General features: G+C 47.1%; 5 protein-coding genes and 1 non-coding gene across 6 annotated transcripts; 3 read left to right on the top strand and 3 right to left on the bottom strand.

Annotated features, from left to right (window-relative positions):
* The first annotated feature begins 135 nt into the window (after positions 1-135).
* EURHEDRAFT_412503 (4-hydroxyphenylpyruvate dioxygenase family protein) lies at positions 136-1,799 on the top strand. Its single transcript, XM_040781923.1, has 4 exons — positions 136-994; positions 1,043-1,102; positions 1,151-1,508; positions 1,559-1,799. The coding sequence occupies exons 1-4, from the start codon at positions 342-344 to the stop codon at positions 1,691-1,693; spliced, it is 1,206 nt and encodes a 401-aa protein (XP_040638866.1). The 5' UTR covers positions 136-341; the 3' UTR covers positions 1,694-1,799.
* Positions 1,800-1,957: 158 nt separating this feature from the next.
* EURHEDRAFT_t82 lies at positions 1,958-2,058 on the top strand. Its single transcript has one exon. It is a non-coding gene; the product is annotated as a tRNA-Leu (tRNA).
* A 150-nt stretch (positions 2,059-2,208) lies between these two features.
* EURHEDRAFT_412501 (uncharacterized protein) lies at positions 2,209-6,357 on the bottom strand. Its single transcript, XM_040781922.1, has 13 exons — positions 6,116-6,357; positions 5,980-6,053; positions 5,525-5,647; positions 3,656-5,239; positions 3,503-3,590; positions 3,332-3,444; positions 3,232-3,279; positions 3,150-3,181; positions 3,011-3,099; positions 2,920-2,955; positions 2,809-2,862; positions 2,607-2,743; positions 2,209-2,538 (listed from the first exon to the last, which is right to left on the bottom strand). Exons 2-13 carry the CDS (start codon positions 6,041-6,043, stop codon positions 2,480-2,482), a joined length of 2,427 nt encoding a protein of 808 aa, XP_040638865.1. The 5' UTR covers positions 6,044-6,053; positions 6,116-6,357; the 3' UTR covers positions 2,209-2,479.
* Positions 6,358-10,644: 4,287 nt separating this feature from the next.
* EURHEDRAFT_515481 (uncharacterized protein) lies at positions 10,645-12,469 on the bottom strand (the record flags this gene model as incomplete). Its single annotated transcript, XM_040786383.1, has 2 exons — positions 10,645-12,299; positions 12,370-12,469. 2 exons carry the CDS (start codon positions 12,467-12,469, stop codon positions 10,645-10,647), a joined length of 1,755 nt encoding a protein of 584 aa, XP_040638864.1.
* Positions 12,470-16,498: 4,029 nt separating this feature from the next.
* Positions 16,499-17,930, bottom strand: EURHEDRAFT_500603 (NAD(P)-dependent alcohol dehydrogenase). Its single transcript, XM_040785745.1, has 2 exons — positions 17,557-17,930; positions 16,499-17,460 (listed from the first exon to the last, which is right to left on the bottom strand). Exons 1-2 carry the CDS (start codon positions 17,695-17,697, stop codon positions 16,516-16,518), a joined length of 1,086 nt encoding a protein of 361 aa, XP_040638863.1. The 5' UTR covers positions 17,698-17,930; the 3' UTR covers positions 16,499-16,515.
* Positions 17,931-19,668: 1,738 nt separating this feature from the next.
* Positions 19,669-22,282, top strand: EURHEDRAFT_412493 (Zn(II)2Cys6 transcription factor). The gene is made up of 8 exons (XM_040781921.1): positions 19,669-19,731; positions 19,785-19,799; positions 19,862-19,876; positions 19,932-20,023; positions 20,072-20,355; positions 20,406-20,821; positions 20,880-21,140; positions 21,195-22,282. Exons 1-8 carry the CDS (start codon positions 19,684-19,686, stop codon positions 22,140-22,142), a joined length of 2,079 nt encoding a protein of 692 aa, XP_040638862.1. The 5' UTR covers positions 19,669-19,683; the 3' UTR covers positions 22,143-22,282.
* The last annotated feature ends 1,178 nt before the right edge of the window (positions 22,283-23,460 follow it).

Below are 23,460 nucleotides of genomic sequence, written 5' to 3'. Positions count from 1 at the left end.
ATAATAAAGGAAATAGGATATATATCATCTGTTTTTGTCGTCATCGCATCTAACCGCACCGGATATCGCAAACACCCGTTAGTTGCCGCTTCACTAAAATACCCGCTAACAACCGCCACCATCCTTTGTTTGCCGGTGGCTTGCCCGATTGCTTCTATGGTTTCCAAATCAGTCGCGGCTACTTCATAGAAAGGAAATCAAAGACAGGACGATAGTCGTGTCAACCATGGTTTATAAATACCACCTCATCTACTGGCCATCCCCAGAATCATCCCCAGCAACATTCAAACACACCTTGCTAATCAGCCCAAGTCAAATCCCGAATCTCTGAACACAACAAAATGGCACCATCAGCCCTCCCAGATCCAAATCCAACAAGCGCCACCTCCCCTCTCGCCTCCTACAAAGCCTACGACCATGTCCACTGGTACGTCGGCAACGCGAAACAAGCCGCCTCCTACTACACTACCCGCATGGGCTTCCAACGCATCGCCTACCGCGGCCTTGAAACCGGCTCCCGAGTAACCTGCTCGCACGTCATCCGCAACGGCTCTATAACCTTCATCCTAACCTCGCCTCTCCGCTCGCTCGAGAAACTCGAGCGCTTCACGGCCGAGGAACAAGACCAACTCCGTGAGATCCACGCACATCTTGAGAAACACGGGGATGCAGTGAAAGATGTTGCGTTTGAGGTTGATGATGTGGAGAGTGTTTTTGGGGCTGCGGTGAAGAATGGGGCAGGAGTTGTAGCTGGGGTTAAGGTATTGAAGGATGAAGGGGGTACGGTGAAGGTTGCGAGGGTAAAGACGTATGGGGAGACTACGCATACGTTGCTTGAGAGGGGGGATTATAAGGGGGCGTTTTTGCCGGGGTATCGGTTGGAGAAGGGGGTGGAGGATCCAGTTGAGCGGTTGTTGCCGGGAGTGTTCTTGAAGAGGATTGATCATTGTGTGGGCAATCAGGATTGGGATGAGATGGAGGAGATTTGTGAATAGTAAGTCATCCTGTTTGTCTAATTGGGATACTAGCTAACAGGATTCAGTTACGAAAAAGCCCTTGGCTTCCACCGTTTCTGGTCCGTCGATGACAGCCAGGTTTGCACGTGCGTATATGCCTCCCTATAGCATGAGAACTAAGCTAATGAATGCAGCGAATTCTCCGCCCTCAAAAGTATAGTCATGGCCTCCCCCAACGAAATCGTCAAAATGCCCATCAACGAACCCGCCAAGGGCAAGAAGAAATCCCAGATCGAAGAATACGTCGACTTCTACAACGGCGCTGGCGTCCAGCACATTGCACTTTTAACGGATGACATCATTCGCGACATTACAAACCTCAAGGCGCGGGGCGTTGAGTTCATCAAGGTCCCTGACACATATTATGAGGATGTGCAGGTACGGCTTAAGAAGGCAGGTCTTGTTCTGGAGGAGGATTTCCAGACGATTCGGGATTTGGATATTTTGATTGATTTTGATGAGGGTGGGTATTTGTTGCAGTTGTTTACGAAGGTGAGACCTCCAAGTCGATACTGGAAGATAGATATACTAACAATATGTAGCATCTTATGGACCGTCCAACTGTCTTCATTGAGATCATTCAGCGACACAACTTTTCTGGTTTCGGAGCTGGTAATTTCAGGTCGTTATTTGAGGCGCTTGAGCGGGAGCAGGAACTGCGTGGGAACCTTGTGTAGTTTTCTACTTTTCTTGTATGAAACGTATATGAAGTTATGATTCGCGTGTACATGGTTATATCAATTCAACATCTTTCGATGGCTTACTCAGGCTAGCACACAGGTGTATTACTTGCACTATATATTGTGTCTCAGAAAAATAGATCTTTCACTGAAATCAAACTATTCAGGAAGACAAATTGCTTGCATAGTGGTCAAAAGAATCATCGATAGTCAATTAATTTACATCATAATATTCTTAGTCGAAGACGTAGCTGAACCTGTGGCAAGGTGGCCGAGTGGTTAAGGCGGCAGACTTAAGTCAGACATAATCTGAGGTTTCTGCTGATCGTAAGATCTCGTGGGTTCGAACCCCACCCTTGTCAATTTTTTTTTATCTTAAATCTTCACCAAGATATATATTTCCCACCTTTTATCATGGCTACTGGGGGTTACTCATGTTCAGTGGCTGTTATGGTGCAATTCAAATTTTGTGAACGTGGTTTCAATTATTTTCTTTTGTGAGCTCATGGGCCGTTTAAGCGTGTATGTGCTTAATGAAAATTGGGCGTGTAAGCTTAGATGGGGGAGCGTCCCGAATAGATTGGTGGTGCTTTTTCTTTCTTTCTTTTTTATCGCTGAATGAAGAAATCATGCAGGATGATTTTATGCTCGCCTAAGGTTTGTACACAGTCAATATCTCGCTCGTAATTATGCTAGACAGATAGAAGTGCGCTACGGTTCATATACTTCGTCCACTCGTAAAGATATCCACCACACAACCAGAACTATCACTGTGCAACAAGCCTACTTCTTCTTCGATGCATTCGCCGTCGTACCCCCACGACGCTTAAACTTCCGTGGATCTAGACAAATTAGCCAGCAGCCCATAACCAACAAGTACAAGTCAAAGTAAAAGAAGTCAAGTGCTCACCCTTCCGACTCATCAACACCCGATTCCGAGTCCCTTTACCACCCTCCCAGAATCCACTTCCTGCTTTCCCAATGAGGATAGCGTGGCATATTCCGCAGTTCTCGGGGCGGTAGATTTGTTCGCGGGAGCAGAAGCCGCTGATTTTGTTAGCTATGTTCGATCTCTGGTGACTGGTTGATATTTGGGGGTGGGGGTGGCTTACCAGAGCATGCGGTTTGCATGTTCGTTAGGGTGGTCTGTTTCTGCGTCGTGGCATCTGAGGTTGTTAGTATGCATTCGTTGGGGGAGGGAAGAGTTGTGGATATGTGCGTACTTGTCGCAAGGGAAGACCTTTGCACAGCAACTGAATCTGTTTATTGTAAGCAACTGTACGCGACAATGTCAAATGGAGGTTAGGCACTCACCGGAACCAACGATAACTCTTCGCATAATGCGTACAGCGGCCACGTCGGGGTAATTCCTGACCAGCAACGATACCAAGGACCTCCTTGGGCTGTTTACGTTAGCCATCTTTCCCATATATGATACATGCAAAGTACGAACCTTTCGTCGCGGGGCACGGTCGCGGGAAGTAACTAAGACCATTAGCATCCATTCCATCCGATGTTGCAACAAGCGTGCTTACCTGCAGCAGACGCTATTCTCAAAAATTTCACCTCGGGTATCTTCATCACTGTCCGGCTGTCAGAGAACAATATGCGGAAAGTAAGATCAACGATGCATACCCATTTTCCGATGACATTCACGACACATAGCAGTCGAGCTCTCGCCACGAACTGAGGCAATACCTGGCGCAGGGAACGTTGTGGAGCATTCCGCACAGGTTGGGACAAAGTTGCTAGAGGGAAATCTATCAGCTACTGAAGCGTTGCAGGGAGTCAAAAGAGGGATTGTACCTGGGGAGTAGATCAACCACGGTACATCCATCCAGGTCGAGGTATCCTGCACGGTTCGAATGAGGATGCATGAGTTGTCGTCGAAATCCTGGGAGGTATCGTCGATCAGTTATGTTGTCATGTCACCATACCCAGACTATCCAGTCAACTCACCAACACTCATCGCATTAGCACACTTCTTGCATGTTTCAGCCTTAGGAGTGTACGCGTCGCTATTATTCTTCGCCTGGGGGATGTTCTTTACATCAAGCGTCTCCTTGCACCGCTCGCATCGTATTGTAATATAAAGACCTACCAGTTCCAGAAGCTCGATCCCATAAAGCTCCAAGAACGGGAACGATAGTGCAACACCACGTTCCGCCGTGCTAAGCTCTGAAATCGTGACGGGAGCACCCCCGTCTTCTTCATCCTCGGTATACTCTTCAGAATCGGTAAGACCACTAGAATCTTCCTCGTCGTCACCCTCGACTTTAGGAATCGACCATTCCGGAGGTCGTGGGATAACATGGACGTGAGGTTTATCTTCTAATCCAGCTGTAGGCTCCGTTCCTGAAGTCTGTGGTTGCTGTGAGAGTTCGACTTGTGCTGGCTTCTCGACTGAGGTTGGAGCAGATTTCGTTTCGAGTGGTGTCTTTGCAAGGTTGTGCATATTGCTGGTCAAATAGTTGACTTGTGACATCAAGTTGAGCTGGCTGTTCTCCCTAATCCATTGCGCGAAACCAACTTCAACAGATTGAACTTCAGGACCGTTGACTCCTAGTAGTTTAACCGTACTAGGCTCCAAAGGATACAATTGTGGTACTCCGAGTTTCACCGTCTTGATCGACCGAAGCGAAGCAGGAAGCCTATCTGCCTTGGTCGGTTGAACGGGCACGGTGAAAGAACATCCATCTCCAGATTTCTGGAATAAGGGCAGTCTACCAAGACGGGCATCCAGCTGTTTGGTCTCAGTTGCCCGTCTCTTCTCAGCCTGCGCTTTCTCCTCTACAGTAAATACACGCGCCGGTGCAGCAACTGGTTGCGATCTTGGAGCAGAACGAATTTGTTCGGAGACATGGGTAACCTTCTGCTGTTCTTGTGCTGGTGCTTGGCTCTCTGGCGCCTCCCTGCTGCCAACATTCGCAACGAACTTGATCGTGGGACCTCTTTCTATTGTCGTGAGTAGACGCTCCAATTGACGGTCAAGACTGTTCATCCAACCAAGTAACGTTCCCCGGTTATTCATCCGCATCGACGTATCTACGATGTCGTCAAAACCTCTTGCCACATTATCTTGAAAAGCTTTGTCCATGTCGGTATTAGTAACATTGAGCTTGGGTCTTCCTTGTCCGGGATACGATTGCGGAACGTATAGGGTACATTGCAGCTTGTCCATCTCAAAGGGGAAATCAGGGTCTGAAGGGGCCAGTTCCAGCTCCAGTGTCGTCCCGGAGCCATCATTGGTCTCCTTTGGACGGAAACGACGACGTAATTGGTTGATCTGGAACTCCCGTGGATTTTGGCTCTCAGCTGTGGAGACTGGTCTTTGAGCAGGCGCGGGATTCGAAATGACTGGCGGCTTGGAGACTGGCCGTGGCCTATTCATGGACAGGTTTCCTAGGTCGGTGGCTACACCCTGTACAGGGTCTTCTCTCTGGGATGCGCCATTGGCTTGATCGATGGCATCCGGCGGTGAACGGGTTTGCTCGAGCGCGGAAGTATCATGGAGATAACGACAGGCATTGCCAGACCGGCATCCTTAACGAGTGTCAGCAACGAAACATGGAAATAAAGGCAAATGGCGATCCGGGAGAATGACGATATCATGCGGAAATCTTCAAAACCAGGCAATCAAAAGGAACAAATAGCAAAACGAGTAGTCCTGCATGTCGTTTCTTGGATTGGTCCAGCCCTGATACAGTGTTGTAAAAACCAGACCGTATATGCAAGATACCGTAATCGATGGCCAAAATAATATAAATAGGGAATTACATAAAGTCAAAACAGCGGTGCGGCAAGATACCGCAAATGGATTGTAACTACCTTTCCGGGAAGTGAAAAAGCGGCACTTCTGCTTTTTCGCAGGTGCTTGCTGAGCATTAGGCGCTGCAGTAGCCGGAGGCTGAGCGGCTGCCAACTCAGCACCCACTCTCGGGGGCTGTTGACCTGCGCCATAAATATCAGCATGACCGTGTGATCAAGGTTGCGGGCCGGGTTGTCAGGTTTAGAAAGAGACACGAGCTGAGCTGCCTGAAGATAATGCGGGCACGGCACCTGGACCACAGCAGCCGCCCGACATCTGCGCGATGACGGACATCGAGCCAGCCAGACGACGGACCATGCGTCGATCGACAAGCCCTGGGTCTGGAATACGGTGACATGGAGGGCGAACTTTTGTCATAGCTGCGCACTTGCAGCAGGAAATATGACAGATGTCGTGCAGGCAGCGTGATCCTCGAAATGACTTCCCCGGCATTGATAGTGACTTCATGGCTTACCCTCAAGCATACTTTCAATATATATCTCGTTATCAACCGGCTCGTTAGCCGAATCCGGGGTCATGGACCGATTCCTGAGAGGCGGTCAGTAACCAACCAGCACAATCACGCGAAGCAATAGGAACATATTATTTACCCGGCAGGTGCGGCGCGTAAAAAAGGGGACCTGCTGATAATAGTGATTACCAACGCTGACTTGTTCGTCTGGATGGGCGACAAGCTCGGGCAGGAATAGATCCCAGTTGATCGAATTGCCAACTCAGAGATCTGGTGACCAGATCCAATTTCCCGCAGTGTATACAGGTGCTAAATGCAGGAGAATAGCAAGGGGTTTTCTAATAGAGACACGGTAATGGTGATAATTGCGTTATGTAGCCAGTGGCCAATATGGTTTCTATATACAATTTACGGATGTGGTCGTTGGCGGTCGGGTTGCCACGTGACTAGAGTGCCAGAAAGGGAAATGACAGTTGAAGGATAGTCGACGCCACCCTGAGTCACGACGACTCAGTGTGAGTCGGAGTGGAACATGATACATATTCATTCCTTAGCATTCTATGGGGATGTATGGGGAATTGTCTTTCAATGCTCGGCTTTGGTGGCGATCTGTTAATAATATGAATCATAGCGAGCATATGCTGAATAAACCGGAGATGTCATGTCATATGTGCCTCGTACGGAGTATGGCATGCAGTGCACTAATCAAACTCCAGCAAGACCTCCAGAATATTTATGGAACATAGTGCTCCGACAGGCATTCAATTCGACGAGGTAAGGCTGAAAATATGCCTTGAGGGTAAGGCATCGAAGATTCCCCGCCAAATGCCCCGCGCCGTTCACCGGGAATGCAACCTCGATCCACCGCACGAAAATATTCAGGAAGCTTTTTCTTCTTTGGGATCCTCAAGAGGTCACCGGACCTGAAGACTTTTTTTTCTAGGTTTCTAGAAATACTTTACTTACCGCTATTACGCAGAAATCTGCAATTACGAAATTGATTTATTTTCTAAAGCAGGTTTTTTGTTCGAGTCTTGTGTTGAGAAGCCAATGGGGGTTGAAGGATTCGTGGGAGAGCTCAATTGAGCTTGAGCTTGAATCCAATAGAGCGGGATATATGAGTTTGGGAAACTCAAAGGACACGTTAATTCTTAGTAAAATGCGGAATACAAGTACAAAAGTCGGGGAATGCTTCCTCGGCCTGTTCACATTCCGGCATTCACAGGCGGATGTCAATATGACGTCCAGCAATTGTAAGTCTCATCCGGTTTCTATAACGAAGCCTTAACTTCGACGAGCTGGATTATAGAAAGCGTAAACCCATTTATGGCCTTGTATCAAGTAGTACTCTGAGACTTGTACTGAACTTTGTAAGATACTCTATATCCGCGTACGGTATTGTAAATTACATATGACACGATACGTATTACCAGGGACGTTAATACAAGCCCTAGCTGCATCCGGAAAAGCGCATTTCTAGAATGTTTCTCGAAACGGCGGCCTACGAGTCAGAATATGTTCACTTCGGCTGGTTGTACAAAGCTGGCGTTATGCTAAGTCGTCGTTAATCGCGGATATGCCTACTTACGGTCAGGCGAGTACTGCGTACAGGGGTAGAGAACGTTGGATTAAGTGTATTCGAAGTACTCCGTGCTTGATATGGAGAATGATGAGTGTACTCCCATAATATCGCTTTCTGTTTCGCAAGTCACCAAGTTTAATTAATTCCAATGACTGACCCAACATGGCGAGAACCCAACTGACAAGAACATTTAATCCAATAGAGTAGTCGGTAAAAGCCAATGCAGCCAAGATATTGAATCAATGTCACAACAGAGCTACATAGTCAGGTCTGATGGAGCTTGTGATGAATCATGTGACAGTGAACCACATATATGTTCTCTTTTGTCAATGCACATACTCGTATGTCTATCTATGGTGTCTTCTGCTCCGTACGGAGTACATTTACATCTCGTACAACTCCCATCCATGTTAACAACATTCTATACTCCGCACTACAAGTACGTATCCAACTCAACGTACTCCAATGATCCAGAACACGCATCCCAAACCTATTTAACTAGACCACAATACCAATCCGAGCAAGAAATACTCCGTATGGTTGATATCGGTCTTGCCCATCAAAGCTCCACAATGAACAAGTGCTAGAACCAATTTGTACAAGCCCGTTTGTCTCGGCATCCACCCGAGTCGTCGGATTGCAGCGGTCCGTGACGACAGACTGAGCTGGAACGCTTGGATCAAGATAGATTTTTATGGTGGATGTGTGGAGTAGTGTAAGGGCACAGAACATACTTGTAGGGGTAAGTGTTATCTATATACAAGGTATGCTGCTGGAGTTATGCTATATCTGCATTTGACTTACTTCCTACGCAAAGATATATTGGCAGTTTTAACGAGAAGCGAAAACAAAACACAGTGAACAAAAAAAAAAAAAAAGAAAAAGAAAAAAAAAAGCAAACAATGAAAACTCTTCGCGTGGAAAACAACATAATCCCGGCCCAGTGTGCCCCGAGAATCTGTCCTCGGCATGCCGAGACTCTCAGTCGGCGATTTTAGATTCTGTCGGAGTTTTCCGTGCATATGTCATGCCGACAACGACGACCCATTATAATACGTAGTCTGTACGTAGCCTGTACAGCCAAAAGAAGAATAAAGAATAACATCCATCATGTATGAAGTGCAATGGAAGGGTTAAGAGAACTACGGATTACACGTATGCCTTCCGCAGCCAGAAAAAGGTACATACCCGCGCCCCTACAAAAAAAGGAAAGAAAGAAACGCCAACAAATCACCGAAAATTCCCATTCAAACAACGGTCAAAACCAGCTCAGCTCTAGCCCGCCATCGACTTCATCTACGAAATCCCCAAAGCCCCATAATTCCTGCGGGTGTCAGAACTGATCCACTGCGTACTTATACTTGTACATACCCGTAAATGTCCATACCCGTACAAGTACATATACATACAAATACACCTTTTATACACTCAATAGCCGGTACCTGTACAGTAAAACAGAACCAACCCAAAAACCAAAAACAAAACCCCAACGAATCACAACCATCCCCTCTGACCCCACAAGCTGAGCCGCAAATTTCCTCTCTTTGTACAGGCCTTCCAGCACGTGGGGTTCAACCAATTAGCTCATATAATTACTTTTCTTTTCCCCCCAACCCTCATCCACAAAATTCTATTGGTCAGCACGTTTGGGGTATCGGGAGAAATAGGATAACACCCTTGTTTTTGGCTGGGTCAGGTGACTATTGACTAACATGGTACTTTGTATTACCCCATACAAGGATGGAAAGTCACTTGGCGGCGGCGTAACTCCGGCGGATTATACAACGGAGAACCAAATTCAAGCGCATCTTTTATCTTCCATCTTTCCCGCATCCCCGGCCGGGGGATACTCGATCTGGTCGCCGAAACGGGTAATGACTGTCGTGAGGTGGCGAAGTTTTGGGTCAATGGTTCTACCCAAGTAGACCTGGGGTGAATTGGTTCGAAGAGGTAAGAATGTTTTGGAAGGTGTTGTATTCATTCAATCATGGTGGAGGGTTTGATGTACATTGCCTCAGTGGAATGTGCAGGGTTGTACGGAGTACTACCTCCATTTTGCTCAAAGACGAATAATGAGCGAAGGTCGCTTATTGTACAGCATTCTCTACAGTACCTGTACAAGAACGGTGTACCCGAATAAACAGACATCATCATGAACCTTTCCCCTCCCCCCGGGTCGCATTTCCAGTATTTGGACTTTAAATGTCACACAAGACATGACTCTTCAATAAACAAGCCACGGCTGCATAAAAGTAACCAGCCCATCATCCTGCATACCAAAGCGATCAGTGCGATTCTAGAACACCTCCATTGTCAAGCTATCCTGGTCCGGGGAAGCATCCCGGCCTGAAACTACGGTGTACTCGATAATCATGGCATCATATGATCTTGAACTTTTTATATGCTTTTCTATGATGATGTGGAGATAGTAAGGTACATGTGAACCAAAAACTCGCAAACTGTTTGGTATCTGGTATCAAAACAAAAACTGAAATCGACAAAGAAAGTAAATATGCATTTTTAGTGGCCTAATAAGGCCGGGTCCCTAGTCGCAGCGATGACAGGCATAGTCGTAGCCGTCAGAAGAAAGAAATTTTTGAAGGCGGAAAAAAAACTTTCAGTACAAGAAAAACAAACACACCATGACCCAATGCCCAATCGCCATCGCCGTGCAACCGGGAAGAAACAAAACTGTACAAGATAATTAATTCCATAGAGGCGGTCCTCTAAATAGCCCAGATCATAGAAACAAACAGCCGAGGCCATGCAGTGTGAAGATGAAAAAAAGAAAAACCGAACGAAGAAATAAGACCACAGATGAACGTAAAATAAATCCCTCAAGTGCGCCAAGATGCTATGCAGAGTCGTCGTGATCGTAACTGTCACAAGGGTATTCTATCGGTGGTCTTCACTGAGAAAAGACGTGAAGCAAAGTCGGTAAAGAATCGGGTATCAAGGTCAGGAAACACATTAACCCATCCAGAAAAACGAAGCGGCACATGTGCGAGTCGTGACTCGGTGAAAAGAAAGAATGAAAGAGATGAAAAGAGGAGATGAAGTCGAGAAATGAAGAAGCAACGAGGTCTCTACCATCCCTTGGCATGGTATTCCCACGGTCCATAGTCGGTATAATTGGAATAGGAACCATTGCCTTTCGATAGATCCTTCTCCTTATGTTGGTTGGTCTGTCCCCGAGCTCCTTTGGCTCCAGGATACTCCTGCAGGTTGGCCATATCATGGGCAGTGTGTCGTCGCTTCAAGAAGGCGTTTGCTGTTGCGCCCTTCTGCTGACGCTCCCATAGGAGATGGTGTCGAAGAGATTCGGTCAACTCGGTAGCAAGCATGTTTCTGCGCGTAGTCCGCGGCGAATGGGCGACTGATTGCGGATTGGGTGTCACAATTATCGGCTTAGATCGCGGCACTTCAGGACCACGCATTGTCAAGTCGTCCCCATCTTCAGGCGGAGAAATGGGATACGACGGACCATTGGGGCATGTCAGACGCGATCGCTGTCGTTGGAGAGCAGGGCTGGAACGGAAAGCAGGTCCTTGCAACTTGTTCGGATGATTCATCATCATGGTGAGCATGGAGCGACGTGATACAAGGTTGGGTCGAGAATCCACACGCTGGAACATGCGGTTCTCCTCCACACTGGATCGTCCACTTTCCGTGACTGAATCTTCCCAATCAGAGTCTTCATCATCATCATCGATAGCACTTTCGGAGATATCGTCATCGTCGGTCTCGATCGCATCTTCATCGCTGTCGTGGCTGTCGTCCTTTGGTGGGTCGATCGTGCCAACTTGGTCCTTGAATGTAGTCACCTTCTTTATAGGACTGGGAGCGACGGTTGTAGGCTTGCTCAATTCATCCGAAAGAGAGCTGCGGTGCGTTTGTTGGGCCAGCATACGATCGTCAAAGGAGCTTTCGTCATCATCGCCAGACGAACCACCCAGTGTGAACATTCCACCCTTCTTTTTCAGAGGGGATGGCCTGCGTTGTACGGGTGTGCTCATTTTCCGGGGTTCGGGAGCCAACCTGGGCTGCGAGCGATATGACGAGGAGATTTGCGAAGGAGAGAATCCACGAACGATGCTAGGAGACTTGATCAGACCGGGACGGGTCGGAATGATACCAGAGGAAGAAACGCTCGTATCAGAGGCGTCCTGTTGTGGTACATCGCTGTCATTGTTCTCGGGCGCAGTGGTCGAGCATGACTCGGTCGAGTCGATGGGTTGTTTCCGTACCAACGATGGACGAACTGGAACTTCCTTTGCGGTGCAGGTCGAGGGCGGGGTAGGAGTGGGGGAGGAGAGTCTTGTAGAGGAGCGTGTAGTAATGTCAACGATGGGTGGCGATACTGTCATGGTAGGAGGAATAGGTTGAAGATCCTTCTTCTCTTTGATGTTAAGTACCATTCGTTCCAAGCCAGAAGACGTAATGTGCTTCTCCTTTCCGCGACCGAGGTTAAGCATGGAATCTTCACGAACTACTGCCGGCTTGTAGTCACATTTGGGGCGTTTGATGTGGTGTTCGATTTTCTCCGCTTGGTCCGAGGCCGCGGATTCGACACTGGAAGAAAGGTCGGGCAGGTCACCTGCCTCGGAGCGGAGAAGTGGCAATACCGACGCCTCACTCGAGGTTTCAGGGTCAACGCAAAATGTTTCCCGCGTCCATAATCTCCAACTCAGGTTTTCCAATCGACGACCTTGGTCCATATAATCGGCACATTTCGAGAACACTGTTTCGTAAGAGATACATTGTCAGCCCAGATTAATCAAAGGTAGCACAGAAGATAGCAATAAACTTACCCATCCACATCCCATGTAAACTCTGCGCATTTGCCGTATCTACCTTGTGGATCTTTTCCGTATCCACGGTCAATACCGGAGTAGCCAAGCGAGGAAACATATTGTCCTTTCTGATGAAGCCACGGTTCTAAACGCTCGTGATCCTTTTCGTTTGTTCGAGAACTTGTCGTCGATTTCGGGGTCGCCGTCTCCCCCGAGTGCGGTCGTACGGCGCTAGAGTAACGATGGTGAGAGTACACCGCGAACTTGTAGAGGATACCACCGGATGACCTGAGCTTTTGGTCTGCAGGATGCGCTGCAGAATACCGATCAAATAGAACGGAATTGGCGCCGTAGCTGCAACAAAGCCTGTGCAATGAATGCAGCCGATCAATGGGGTGCTTTCCAAGAAAAGATTCGGTTACGGATGAACGGGGATCGTCGTAGATATCGAATTCAATCCGGGTGAGAGTAACACAATGGTGCGGAAGACCTAGCAAGGTATAGAGAACGCTAATTGATCCCTTCCACGGGCTTTCGTAGGTCACGTTGGATGTCAGGGTTTCCCTTTCCTAAGTCCTGAGCTAATTCGACAATTTTCTTTGTCCTTGCTCTTTCCTTCAAAATTGTTGGTTCGTTCCTTGTCTTTCTTCACGCCCGTTCTGCTAAGTTGGATGCGGAAAAGGTAGAAACGACCGACGGTAGGAGAGATGAATGGGGATAGGGGTGGAATCGACGGAGTAAGAGGATTGAAGCCGTATGAGGTAGGCTGGTGAAGAAAAGAGAGAGAGTAGGTGGTGGGAAGGAGAAACGGAAGAAGAACGACTCGAAAAAGAGAGAAAAAAGGTGGAGCGGAAGAAGGAGGAAATACCTGTTATTAGGGAGTGGAGACAGTATGTATGTATGGGTATATATTACAATGTAGTATGGGTTGGTAGCGTATGTAATGAATACCATCGGAGCAGGAATTGCGAGGGGCGAACAGGGGAGTCCCAAAAAGCAGGTTCCAGATTCAATTTTTTGATTGGACGATGGATGATGGCGGTCAGAATTTCAGCCGGTTGGAATGGTCCGTTTTATTACCGCCCTGAAAATTCACTGGTCATAAATTACGTACTTCCGAAGTTGTACCCCAGCGGTGGGTCAGTAATTTTACCGGTCTGTTTCCGGAGGTTCCACTACAAATGTTGATACAGAATACGGCCATATAGAAGCATACATACAAGTAAAAGAGTGAACCACAAAAGTACAAACTGACAGCGGTTAATGATAGAGTACCGTGATTGATGAGTTGTCTCTTAGAGTAGTCTGGTGATTCTCATACAATAATGTCATGAAGAACAAGCGGTTACTCGGTGCTCGCATAGACTGCCCAACTGAATGGTCGCGGTCTAGACACCAATCATCCAGATCCTGTGACCTATCGCTCGCCTTAGTCAGCGATTTGGACAATTCATCCGTCACTTGACCAGGTCCCGCCAATGATTGGCGCCCGCGATCAACTTCAGTCAGGCCCGCCTTGCCTTCTACTCTATATTCTCATCATGCAACAATAATCATCACATCAATTCTCATCAACAACAAAAGAAGAAATTAAGGGATTCGCGGCCCTGCTTGCTTCCGTCGTGCGCCACACGGTTTGTCCTGCTGACTTTGACTTTCTTTTTTCATTGCTGTTGCAATTGTTGCAACTAGATGATACAAAAGACACCGCGCTCTGTTCAACTGTTTGCTATATGGCCACCGGATTTCGGATTCTTCTTTCTTTTTTTTCCTTAGGAGTTCGAGAACTGTCGGTCTTGAGTCACGTTGCTTTGCAGAGGGAAAAAAATTTTTTTCCTTTTCTTCCACCGGAAATGCTTCCCACTTCCGCCCCTTTCTGTAATTGTTTGCTTACCGAATTGGGACGGCCATATGACCTTGCAAATTTTCCGATAGTCGAGATAGCCTGTTATCCTGTTTGGCCCTTCCTCATGTTGGCCTTAATAGGGATCTTCCGGGGTTTTGCTTTTTGTGATGCTCCTGGATCGGTGTGGCATGTCCCAATCGTTTCTCGTTGCATACCTGACCGGCCCGGGGAACCACCGCCAGACTTCCGATCTGGTTGATCAATTCTTTATCCTCACTGGTATTTAGGGACATTTTTCTGCAATGATACGTTCGTTTTTATCTGGTCTGTATCATGCGAACATCTCCCACGTTACCGCCCCTTTGTTACGTCTTCCGGTTCATCCCTGGCGGATATCCTCGACCGTCAAAAGATGAAACGGAAAACGGAGTAGGAGTAGTTAGTCCTTTGTGCCCAATCTCGGGCAATGGTCACAAGAGCCAAACGCTGCTACGGTTTCCAATCCGGGGCCAAACAATGGCAGATGCCCAGCTCCGTGTTTCCCAACACGCCGGAACCGACTGTCAGTCTGCAAGTGGCACAGTTACATGCTCCCGGGCTCATGTGAGCGTGAGTCCACGTCAGGCTGTGTACAGATATGCATTGTTGGTTATACCCTGCAAGCGGCAAAGGGAAGAAAGGACCCTTTTCCGTGCCGCGCCGGGGCCAGACTGTAAAAGCCGCATACTAGGGCTAGAGCTTGTACAAGAGCGCATCCCGTACAGAATACATGCATAAACAGGGTCATTTGATGTATACTGCCCCGTTTGGCGTACCAGTACTACCCCCTCGGAAGGCATACAACCAATGCTTCACTAATTATAACTCAGCACAGTGCTCCGTACGGAGTACGGAGTAGTCAGACGAGCTATATCTTGTTTCGCAGTTCTGCTACTAACCGGCTTCCTTCGATGCGTCGCTCTCTTACTAGCATGTTTCACCATCTCATCACCTGTACAGACTACGTCTGTATGCAAGTACATACAAGTACACCAGTGACGATCAACAAAACCATGGCCATAGCCATGGACCGGAATGAAATCATGCCCATCTATCCGGGTTCAAACCCATAAAAATAACTCGCTTAACACAGTATGATATAGTCTGCGGATAACCCCAGAGTGGCAAAAACCCCAGGTTTGGTCACGAGGACTTACACATCCCCATCCGGTAAAAAAACCGGGGCCCCTGAGCCGAGGCAAAACATCACATGACGCATTGGGAGTTTCCGTCCTCGGATATTACACTGGTCCAGTATTTCAAGCCGGAAACTCATCTTCCGACGAACTATGTACCCGGAATGGCCTTGGTTACTTGTAGGGGGCGTACGTTTTCAATAGCGAACAATAATCAAACGCCCAGATTCAATGACAGGTAACGGCGCGAAAGCTCACGCATCCGTTGTTGTTCCGGAGAATGATCATGCGTCGATAACAATACCCGATCCCCGTCCTACTTTTGTGATTATCCTTTGGTAGCGAAGGATATCCTCACATTTTGTACGTCTGCGGTTTACCTCATATGGATGCTGTACGGTGTACTGTACAGTATGCGGATGCAAGAAATGGTTTGCTTCTATTCAGGGATATCGATATCCACCGCCGCGTCGATCGTGGGCGATCACTTGATGGTAGGCATTGTCTGCTTTGGAATTTGAATCTAAGCGTTAATAGCATGCAATAAAGCGATGGTTATCGATCAATCACTCGATCACGCTGTATAACTATACGCGCCGTTCACACTAAATTATCCCGATCTATCCAAACTTAGTATTCATGCAATGCTCGGTACATAGTCTAGCAGTTTTCTGCTTCGTGTTTGTAGACTATCTACGGAGTACGCCATAGTCAATGTATATATCTACTATCCTAGATGCATATCAGTCGACTCGTCACTTTCTGTCTTTTGGGCTGCGTTCCCGGTTAGCCCCTTGACTCGTGGACGTGAGGGGATGTCAGTCATGTTTATTGTATGCGTATAGCACGTACTTTAGTGTGTTGTTGATTTATTGATATCGCTGTACGGTATGGTTTACGATACTTGCAGCTCTACATTGCAGCATGTGTGGCTGGTTGTCCGAGTAGCCGGTACGGCCTCTATATATGTATATTAAGTGATATAGTTGTGTAACGTAGATCCCATCTTGACATGTGCGATTAAGAACAGAAGCAAAGACCACGATACTTTGCCAATATATAGAAGCGCAATTATAGCATGTCAATAAGCAATCATATTCATCACCCTCACCAAGAGAATGTACATGCCGGTTAATCACGTGTTCAATCCTTGGGCCCTTCAATCAACGTTTTCGTCCCCTCCCCACGCTTAGCCGTTTCCCACGCCTCAGTAGCTGACTCAAATGGAAAGATGTTTGTCACCAGTCCAGACAACGACACTTTCCCCGATCCCACAAGATGCACCCCCAAATCAAAGTCTCCAGCTCCATACCGGAAACAACCCTTAGCAGTAATCTCCTTCTCACACATTTCCGATATTGGGAATTCAATTTTGCGCTTTCCCATACCAACCTGAGCATAAGTTCCACCCTTGTGCAGTGAGAATAACGCTGTTTGCACTGACATCTCAGCACCAGATGCGTCGATAGCAATATCAGCACCCTCCCCTAACCCATGCTCTTGTACCAAGCGGGCTGCGTTCTCTTCGGGGTTAAGAGATGAATCAGCAAGGACCGTTCTCCCCACAGATTCACCAACAAAGCGCCGCGCGAAGGAAAGCTTGCGCTCTATGATATCCACAGAAACCACCACAGCAGCACCAAACTCCCTAGCAACAGTCGCACAAAACAGCCCAACAGTCCCAGCGCCAAACACAATAACACTCTTCCCAGGTCTGACATCTGCCTGGCGCACAGCATGGATGGCAACAGCTAAAGGCTCCATCAGAACAGCCTCTATGAGACTGATGCTCTCAGGCACCTTGTAACAGAAGTCAGCAGGGAGCATGAAGTATTTGGTAAGTGTCCCGTGTAGCACGGGGGGATCGGCTGCAAATTTCATTTCTGGACAGAGGTTGTAATGGCCGTGTTTGCAGTGGTGGCAACGGCGGCATGGGTAGCCGGGTTCGATTGCAACTTTGTCCCCAGGACGGAGGGAGGTCACCGCGGAGCCCACTGCGTATATAGTCCCAGATGCTTCGTGACCCATTGTTAGGGGTTGAGTTTCGGACACGAAGGTCCGGATTCCCCCTTGTAGCCAGAAATGAACCTGGTCGAAGAAATGTTAGTAAGGCCGAGATTGACTGGGACATGACAGCGTTGCGCCACTGAGTCTGCTAGTGATTTCGATACCGGGGTTACTCACATCACTTCCACAAACACCGGTATAGGCAATTCGAACAATGACATCGTGTGGATTCCAAAGAACAGGAATTGGTCGGTCCTCAAAGCGAGCATCCAACGGACCATAGAGAAGGCACGATGGGTTTTTCGCGGTTGAATCCATGTTTTGTTCGCTCTGCGTTATCTTTTTGATTAACTGAAGCTGTGCTCGAGAGAAAGATTGTATCGCGAGAGAAACGCAGCACAGTGTAGGATCTTATAATAGCATGGCAGACTCACTTAGAGAATGGAGGTAACCACGCGACAGTCCTCCTGTGTTGCTATTCCGAAGCTAACCCTAGGACGAAGGCTGTTCGTCATTCACTTAAATAGTTCTTTGTTATTAATATTCACCGCAGAGAGGGAAATAACGAGATAAGAAAAGAAAAGGAAGAAAACAAGACAAATATCCTCTCAGTTACACGTAATCGACGAGTTGGTCGGCCGGTTCTGTTCCGATGGTTGTAACGCGGAGGTCCAAAGTCAACAACCACATCCAATGATTAAATAGTAGGAACAATAAAATGCCTAGCTCCCCATACTTTGAAATGTCTAACTTGCAACAGGGCAGAATTTAAATCCGGTTTGCTAGTCATGGATGCTTCCCTGAAGCATGGCCATGAACTTCCAGTAATTAAAAAAGGCCAAAGCCATAGCCAGCCGACAGTCTACGAGTCCCACTCATTCAGTACATAACAAGTTGATGTTGATCGAAGATGGGATGCTCACCATGTGAAGCGGACAAGAGTACCCGGATTACTGCAAGTGCAACCTGCAGATCCTCCACGGTTGACAGTGGCCCGATGGCATGTGGAGGCGCCAGACCACCTTAGCGAAGACCTGGAAATAACCCACATGAGAAAAGATGGAGAATGGATAATTTGACTGTCGATGGCTATGAAGCCTAAACTGAAGAAAAAGAGGGGAAAGGGACAAATCTACTCAATGCAGAAGATATTATCCATTTCTGTGCACAAACATGGGCCATGTCTATGAGAGCTTTGCTACCAGGGTCTCATATATAAAAATTTCAGAAGAGTGATAAATGCGCCTTAGAATAAGTCATTATCGCTCTCAGCGGCCCTCCAGGCTCAGGAAAGTCTACAATTGCAAAAGCCGTGGCTAGACGTCTTAATTCGCAAGTCGCAAAGCCCCTCGCTATCACGCTCCCGATGGACGGCTTCTATTATTCAGAGGCATTTCTGGATTGACTACCAAATTGCCAAGACGCGTATACGCACCGCGGCGCACACTGGGCTTTCGACGCAGCGGGGATACTGCAATTGGTCAAAACCATCCATCTCAGCAAGACGGACATATGAAAGAAATGTTTTACGCGCCGCAATTTGACCATGCGGTAGGGGATCCTTTTGAAAACGGTATTTGTGTATCCCCAGATATCTTGTTTATAATCCTTGAAGGAACTACTTGTCTCGTGACATCGCTCCATTGTCCGAAATTGTTGAGCATGTGGATTATACTTCGTTGGTGGATGTTGACACGGAAATAGCCAAACAGCATGTTGCTGGGCGACACCTTGCAAACGGCATTGAGAGTTCGTGGGAGGATGCTGTTCGGAGAGTCGAGAACAACGACCTTCCCAATGGTTTGGATATACGGACGCATTTGATCAAGCCGAATGTGGTTGTCCAAAGTGTTGATGACCCGAAGAGCCAAGGGGATTGAATCTACCGTCGTTGGGATCGGCATTCAAAACGTAACATCTTATGATTGCCTTTAAACTCGACTCGCATTTACGAAGACAATCCTTTTCATACTCGCCATATATGTGTTCAACTCGTGGTAGACTTGTACCATCTAAGATTAAACGACAAGAGCCATTTTCTCATCAATTAGGGCAATGCATAGCCACCTTCGACAAGAAAGTCGCTGCAGTCCCAATGCCATTCTCAAGCCAAGGCCGGCTTGATGTATTCCGTAAATTCTTCCCCACTTCTCACGCCCGCATGGTGGAGAAAATTGGATCTGGGGTACTATGCTTTCGGAAGGCTGTGGCCCGGTTGAATCGCACGTGATCATATGATGATATCTCAGTAACTGCAAACTTGCATTTTTACACTCTATTGCGGATGACTGATCATCTCTCACAATGCCGAAATCATCGAATGTTGGTTCAGGGCCCGCAGAGATCCGGGTAGTAGGTTTCTCTTTCTCTTGTGGCCCGTTTATCCGGTTGACAGATGTCCGCAGTGTACAGAATGCAGGGTGGGTGGATTTGATGCGCATGGAAAGGCTATCAGCTAATAAGGTGCTCGCATATCATAAAGAAACGCAAAAGCAAGGTAAGCTACCTGGATAGTGCGCTTTGTTTCGATAGATCATTTACAGACGACCAAGTGTTCGGGCACTTTGCCTTGCCTATATTGCTCTCGAAATCACAAATCATGTGTCTTTGCTCGTCCACCGCCTCGCACGCCTTTAACAAGGAAGTTAGTTCTTCTTTTTACCTTGGATCATCTCACCTCTAAAATAAGTAGGAATTTGGAAGAACTAGAAAATCGATCTGCCAATTTGGAAAGGCTGTTGCAGAAGCTCAACCCGGATGTTGACATTGAGAGAGCCTTGAGAACAGTGAAAACGCCTGGCAATAGCAATGATTCTTCACCTGAAGTACAACGATGTTCCGAGCCTGCAAGAGAAAATGCCCCTTCTACAGACAAGTTTGAGTGGAACGAATCTTCGATGACCTCACCCTCGCAAACAGACGATTTAGATGGAATGGCATCACTGCCGACAAGAACCACAGGGTCGGGATATCTTGGTAATACAATATAAACCGTAATTTGGGGCCTGTTCTGATAGCGTTTTTAGGAAATAGTTCAGGGTCCCATCTTCTAAGAACTATCTCGAACTTGCTTCCTGGGTATCCTGTCCCAGAGAACTCGCCTCGGGCTACCGGTGCAACCAATCAGCTATCAATATCGGCAAACCTGAGCAACGCAGCTGTTCTAGAAAGTTTAGTTGACTCCTATTTCATGTTCTATAATCCGTCATACCCGATACTACACGAGAAAACATTTCGGCAGCAATACCAGAGCCGTGCAGAAATTGACGCCTGCTCGAGATGGCATTTGATATTCCATATTGTTTTAGCAATTGGGGAATGGATTCTTGCTGGCGGGCCGGAGACAGAGCAGTCAAGATTCTACATCGCTGCACGGTCACACATGTCAATGCGTATGCTGGAGTCAGGAACTCTCCTCGCTGTGCAAGCCTTTCTTCTTATGGTAAGCTGTAATCAGACATATTCATTCGTCCGGCTCTCCTTTACTAACTTGAACACAGGGTAACTACCTTCAAAAGCGAAATAGGCCCAACACAGGGTACAACTTCATTGGAATTGCATATAGGATGGCTCTTGGGCTTGGCCTACATCGCGAGCCACCTGCGGTAACGAGCAATAACACATTAATGCACGAACAAAGGAGGGTTGTCTGGTGGATCATTTATTGCTTTGACAGTGGATTGAGTCTCACCACCGGAAGACCTACCACGATATCTAACTCCTTCATCGAAACTCGGTACCCTCGTAACATTGACGACTCCGTAAGTGAAAACAATTTTCCGTTCTAAGGGACAATAATTGATGTCAATTTCCAGGACTGTTCCATGAATTCGCCTCTTCCAGAACCAATGGATAAAGCAACCACTTATTCGGCCATTATTGCACAAGCACGTCTGGCAACTATTGGAAACATGGTTTACAGTGACGTGGTCGGTGCTCCGAATGAGAAGTCATTCAACCCAGGTATCTCACGCTCGCTCGACCATCAACTCCAAGCCTGGAAACTATCTTTACCTGACTATTTCACATCCCAAGACATTCCAAGGTGGTTCCGTGGCCCGCGAGCAATAGTCTGCTGGAAGGAGCAAAACTTGCGAATGATGCTCTGGTGGGGAACTCAGCGTTTGTGTAAACTCCCACAGGATATCGAAGAGGCATTTGTAATGTGCCAAAACGCTGCACTCACAACTGTTCAGAGCATCACGATCTTTTGCGTTGACCAAGCCGATGCCTTGCATACTGGTCTCAGCTGGTATGCCACTTACTTTCTTTTTCAGGCAGCTATTGTTCTTAGTATTCATCATTTAAAACCATGTCAGCCCACGGACACGGATCTGGCAGCAGTTCATCAGGAATTATTGGTTTCTTCCTTTTCCAAGGCATGCGACTGCCTTGCTAATCTAAGTCAAAACAACAAAGCCGCAGCAAGATGTCTAGAAGTCCTAAATAGAATCAGAGATCGATCTCAACCAGCACAGCATCTGCCTGTCCATACATCAGACCTTGGGTTGAATTCATATCCAGGAACTACGCAACAACCAACAGCACCCGAGGACACGGACATGCACCCGACAAATTTCGAAATCGACCCTTCATTGCAGATTTTCTTCCAAGGTACTTCCTGGAAAAACGACATCTTTGAGGGCCTTCAAGGGTTTCCCGGTACCAATGAGGTGGGGTTGTTTGATTATATTCCTGAAAATAGTTCCGATGCATATGTGATGCCTGAGTGGCCTACAGACTCGGACTTAGGACTTACTTAAGTGCCATATAAGTGTCATTGCATCTGTTCCTGTTCCTTTCGCAAAAGTCTTGTCATAGCTCAAACGCTCTATGTTAGCCTTCTCACGCTAGCTATTGTTTGAATAAAGTTGATATATGTTTGGTTAGTAGTCCTTGACGGATAAAGACATGAAGCCTCACAACTATGGATTAGAAATATGTTTAACCTCAGCATATACTTCACGTGATTGAGGAAACCCTGGAAAACCAGGAAGCCGCAGCAACTAATCTTAGGTTTGTGGATATCTAATTGTAAAGAATACGTGATATTTTCCTTCATTTTCAACCAACAGCAGACGAGCCTTCGCTTAATGACTCTCCTGCCCCCCATGTACGCACAACCACAAACACCTTTTGTTGTGATGCCACGTGGAATTGGGTATCCAATAACACGTTATGAGGAACTCGAAATGGAAGATGAAGGAGGAAATAATCGTCTAATAAAACTTCAGAATGCCTTTCTCTCCCGCGATGGTCTCAGATGCTTGCTAACAGGTATGCCTGACTGCGAGCAGACTTACCATGGTCTGAAATACAAGGGAGTCTTAAATTGTTCGAGAGTGGTTCATATTATCTCGAGCATTCTTGCTGGGCCGCACTCTGGGTTGTTCCGAGAAGCGCTGGTGCGCTATTTTCCTTCCCTGGATTTGAGTCCTGAACATATTGCTTTGTGGCGTAATGCTAATACAATGGGTATATCCCTCCAATCTCAGTTTTGTGCAGGTCTAGTATCTTTGGAGGCGATTGAGAAACATTCGTATCGGATTAGAGATTGTGATCCTAGTGTCATCTCCTTGAGATACTTGCCAGAATCCGGGAAAGTCAGTTTCGTTGATCATGATCCTCATTATAAGTTCCCGAGTCCTGTCTTGCTTGAGGTACACGCCGTTATACCTTAGGTTCTGCATATGACTCTGAAGGATCGCAAAATTGATGGACTAGTGGAAAATTGGAACAAAATTGGATATTGGCAAAGGATGACAGTACTGATGTTGAAGCATTGTTAGTTATTTCGGGATTCAAGGCTTGGACGAGTCGATATTCTCACACTTATGGTTGAGCAGGTTCCGAGATATAACTCAGGGGCTTTTGATGCATCAAAAATGTACTGCACTCATTGTGACTCTAAATGGGGCGACCTGCTATTATAGACAGACAGGCCACTACTCAGTGAGCAGGTCTTTTTCGGTTTTCGACCCTTCTAGTCTTCGATACCGTTGTCAACGGACATTACTCATCTTTTTATTATTCTTAACCAGTTCAACATGATAAAACAATCAAAACGATGCAATCATAGTC

This window comes from Aspergillus ruber (assembly GCF_000600275.1).
Source record: "Aspergillus ruber CBS 135680 unplaced genomic scaffold scaffold00013, whole genome shotgun sequence".
Classification (NCBI taxonomy): domain Eukaryota; kingdom Fungi; phylum Ascomycota; class Eurotiomycetes; order Eurotiales; family Aspergillaceae; genus Aspergillus; species Aspergillus ruber.
Note: the sequence above shows the minus strand (reverse complement) of the source record. Positions and strands in the feature narration are given on the sequence as shown.